At 34.8% G+C, this 4,587-nt stretch overlaps 1 protein-coding gene across 1 annotated transcript in view; it reads right to left on the bottom strand.

Annotated features, from left to right (window-relative positions):
- Positions 1-4,587, bottom strand: part of LOC107708701 (receptor-type tyrosine-protein phosphatase U-like) — a 266,276-nt gene that overhangs the window by 77,017 nt on the left and 184,672 nt on the right. The window contains exon 10 of the mRNA XM_016513005.1: positions 2,647-2,848. Coding sequence (XP_016368491.1) covers positions 2,647-2,848 — 202 coding nt within the window. The remainder of the gene's footprint in view (positions 1-2,646; positions 2,849-4,587) is intronic.

The following is a 4,587-nucleotide window of genomic DNA, read 5'->3' as shown; positions in this document are numbered from 1 at the left end:
CACATCCTCTAAACGCTTTGCTAGGGCCATAATGATATGAATAGAGATCGCTCTTACCACAGAAATGCACGCTTCAAACAAAACAGTCAATGAAGATGAAGAAGAGGATGATGTGTTCTCCCAGTGCCTATTTATACTATAGTCGTACCGGTAGTGATGTCATGGCTGTCGCTGGCTTGTGTTGTTGGTGTTTTTTCAATGTATGCTTCAGACACGGGTCACGACGAGGCGTTCCCCATAGCGACCCCTAGAGGACGCAGTTCAAAGTTCCCATGAAAGGGAACTTAAGTTGTGTTGAGATAACTTATCCAACTTAACTAAACTAAAGTTATCTACACTTTACATACTTTTTTGAACACATTACTTAGTCTAATGTTGAATTTTAAGTTGTGATAACTAACAACTTTTCATTAATTCATTCATTCATTTATTCATTCGTTTGTTTGTTTATTTATTTGTTTGTTTAGACACCAAAGGTTAGTAGAGTCAACATTTTAACTAATAAATCTCACTATACTTCCACACTTGATTAACCACAGTACATTAATGCAATTGTTTTGTTTTACACGTTCTCTGAAATGTTATGTTTAAATATACAAATGCACCATTATCTAATTAAATCTGCCATAATTTGCATAGATTTCCTGAACAGAAACCTGAACACTGAACAAAACCAAGTTCAAAATTCCTATTTCTTTTTGTTGACATATTTGAGTTAGTGTTTGCAGGAAGTATTTAGGATCTCTAACTCCATAAATCAGAAAATTATGGAAGTCCGTTTCCACCACTAAATAAAATAATAATAATAATAATAATAATAATGATAATAATAATAATAAAACAAGGTAATTGTGACTTTTTCATCTCACAATTGTTACTTTTTTCTCACAATTCCAACTTCTGACTCAGAATTGTGATTTCATATCTCGCAATTTGGAAAAAAAAAAGTAACAATTGTGAGATATAAACTTGCGGTAACACTTTAGAATAGGGAACACTTATTCACTATTAACTACGACTTTTCCTTCAATAAATTCCTAATTTGCAGCTTATTAATAGTTAGTAAGGTAGTTGTTAAATTTAGGTATTGGGTAGGATTAGGGATGCAGAATAAGGTAATGTAGAATAAGGCATTAATATGTGCTTAATTTGTACTAATAAATGGCTAATATTCTAGTAATATGCATGCTAATAAGCAACTAGTTAAGAGACCCTAAAATAAAGTGTTACCAAACTTGCATTACGAGAAATAAAGTCAGAATTGCGAGATGCACTGTAAGAAAATAGTGCATCGTTTTTTGTCCTCAGAATTAGACTTTATGACTCACAATTGCAAAAAACAAAACACAAAGTTTATAGATCACAATTCTGATAAAAGAAATCAAGAAAATTGTAATGTAAACTAAATTGTGGGGGAAGTCAAAATTGTGAGATAAAAATTCCTTACCTTGTTTTATTTTTTAATCAGTGGCAGAAACGGGCTTCCATATTGTCAACAGCAAGATAAAAAAATCACCATGTTTTAGGAGTAAAAAACAAACCCTTCTTTAAGAGTAGTAAAGGTTTTTTCTAAAACTGTAAAGTTGGTGTATGCAAGTGCTACTGAAGTAAAGTTTTAGGCTCAGTGCATGAGGGGAAAAAAACAACCTTGAATGTAATGTAATCAAAATAGATAAAAGGTAATAAAATATGCACCTAAATATGTATTTTAGATGTTTTCTTTTCACTTGTCTGAATGAAGAGAAGTTGTGGAAGCAAAATAGCCCTGTGTTGGTGTGTGTCTTACACTAAATTACCCATAAGGCTTTGGGGACAGGTTATGTCAGTGCATGCGACTGAAAACGGAGTTGACGGATATAACAATATAAGAGTTTTGCACATGAGACTGAGTTGAGCTGTTGCTCTCAATAAAATCTCAAGAGTACGCAGACATCGTGTGAGTGCCTATGTGACAAGCCCCAAATCTCAAAATTGACCAGTGCATGAAATAACATTGGTTTTGCTTTTAGGGTCTTGTCTTAATGGTACTTTTTTGTCTCTTTGGAGCTTGACGTGGTCAATGAATGAGCATGCTTGGAGTAGCGTATATAAAAAATGGCAGAGTTTTTGGGTGAACTATTACTATTAAAAGGCTGTTTAAACTGGATTGTCCAAATACTGTCCATTGTTTGGTCAGGACTAACAAAGGGGCCGAGACTAATCAGTTTCTCTTTAATTTTCAGTTTATTGAGCCGCAAAATGCAAAGTCAGAGACTATAAGTTCATTGGTGGAAAAACGATTTCCCAAAAGGATCTGCCATTTTCCCTTCAGTTTACTCAGTTCTCCCCTCAGTTAGTCGACTTAAGCCTGGGTAAACCTTGGTATCAGTATTTCTGCTGTTCAGAGAGTCAATCTCGCCAAAAGAGTAGCTTTTGCCTGAATGAAGTCCAAATAAAGTCTGAATAAATCCGAAACCAATTAGAAGGCCCTCGCAGGCGTCTTACATTCATCCCAGCGATAAAACCAAAGCCCATCTAGCTTCTAGTGGAAAACTTATAATTAAGTACTTTAGATTCAGAGAGATGCGACAGAAAGCCAGCAAAGTTGTAGGTTTTCTGATGCCTCTCATATCCCAGGATTCCTTGTGGCGATGCGCATTTCCTCACCTGAGATATTGGTGGTGATTTCGGTCAGGGCGGTCTGGCCAAAGCCCTTGGCGGTGCGGGCGCGAACAGACACCAGGTATGTGGTGCCGGGGTGAAGCCCGGAGAACATGTGATATGTCTCGTTCTTTAGTTTGGAGACGGTGCGCCGTGGGCCGGGAACGTTGATGCTGGGATCTGACGATTCGATGCTCTGGTAGCTGATCTAAAAACAGGGAACAGACAGTGAACCCAGAGGAAATGAGTGATCAGTGTTGACGCATCTCTGTCCTATAGAGTCCAGCTTTACTTTACCCACAACAAAACCTGATGTCTGCACTTACATTACTTTAAACAGTAGCAATCACAGAGTCTTATTACATTCAGAAATTACAGCATATTTTTTGACTCATTTAACCCCAGCTGAGATTTTACGATTCCATTTTCATCCATGCAAGAGGAGTCACATTCTTTTTATACATATATAAATCTGTACCATATATATATAAAATGTTACTCAGCAGGCATGTATGATTTCATCCAGAGTTAAGGAAATTATTTTGGTAACCGCATATGCGTCTAATGACAATGATTCAAAGAATAACCAATTTCTAATTCTGTCTCCATTATATGATAAAATGCCCCACCCCCTCCCCAGACAATATGGCTTATCATTGGAAAGTAGTAGCAACTTTACATGGCTGCTTGCTCTAATGTTATCTAGATAAATTTGCACTTTTAGTCACATGTCCAAGTGTTTGTGCGGAGTGTGGAAGCTGTTAGTGCGCTACTGCATTTTTTTTCCTGAATAAAAATGACTTAAAATATGCTGTCATTTTCACTCCTAAAGATAAAAGTAATATATAATTCAAAACTGTAAAGGGTCTACACTTATTTATATACACTCACAATATCAACAAGTCATTGTGCTTTTATAAAATAAAGAAAATAAACAGGGTGCACTTTCTGCCTTTTCGGTCTCCGTGAACTGGAGCGTGTCACAAAAATTAACATAACTCAGCGTATACTTGCCTTGCTTGAAATGTCTTGAACCCATTCAAACCGAAAACAAAAACTCTTTCATTATGTAATCTGTATTAAAAGTGCATTTCTCTCTTTAAAACTATTAACTATTTATTAATAAATAATTAATGCCATTTTTTTCCAGCACATTCATAGTCATTACTTTTGCGGGTGTGTTGCTGCAAGCTTCATGCATGCACTTGAATGCGGAATAGGCTAAATATTAAAGGTCTCCCAAGTATATATTTAAGTAATTAAATTGAAATAAATGTGCGATTAATTAACTAATGGTTTAAATTAGGGCTGTCAGTCGATTCAAATTTTCAATCAAATTAATTACATGATGTTTCGATTAATTAATCGAATTAATCGCAAAATAAATTTGACTGTGAAAATACCCACAAAAGATTATTTAAAGCTATTTTTGTGTTAAATGAGAAAGTATTCAAGTAGCTAGACATTAAAGTGTAGCTTTAGAAAGATATTTTAATGATTTGATTCAACATAACATTTATTACACAAACATTTAGGCTACAACGGCCCAACATAAACTATGGACAAAAAAGAAGATAATTTGAGAAACATCTCAGTATTTTTTTGTTCATACAATGAAAGTCATTGGTAATCAAAACAGCTTTGTTACCAACACTCTTCAAAATCTTCTTTTATGTTCCACAAAAGAAAGGTTTGAAACAACATGAGTAAATAATGACAGAATTTAATTTTTTTCGGTGAACTTTCCCTTTAATGTTTTTATTTGTATTTTTTATTTTTTTTAATGAAATGATACTCTAAATAAGAAACTAAATCTGCCAGCAGGTGGCGGTAAATGTCCTCATTCGATTCATTCAAACGGCTGATTCATTCAGGAATAAAGTAAACAGCTCTCTTTATGAATGGGCCTTTGAATCATTGATTCACACGATTTGTTCAAAACACGGA

Source organism: Sinocyclocheilus rhinocerous, unplaced genomic scaffold (genome assembly GCF_001515625.1).
Source record: "Sinocyclocheilus rhinocerous isolate Xijiao unplaced genomic scaffold, SAMN03320098_v1.1 scaffold54, whole genome shotgun sequence".
NCBI lineage: Eukaryota > Metazoa > Chordata > Actinopteri > Cypriniformes > Cyprinidae > Sinocyclocheilus > Sinocyclocheilus rhinocerous.
Note: the sequence above shows the minus strand (reverse complement) of the source record. Positions and strands in the feature narration are given on the sequence as shown.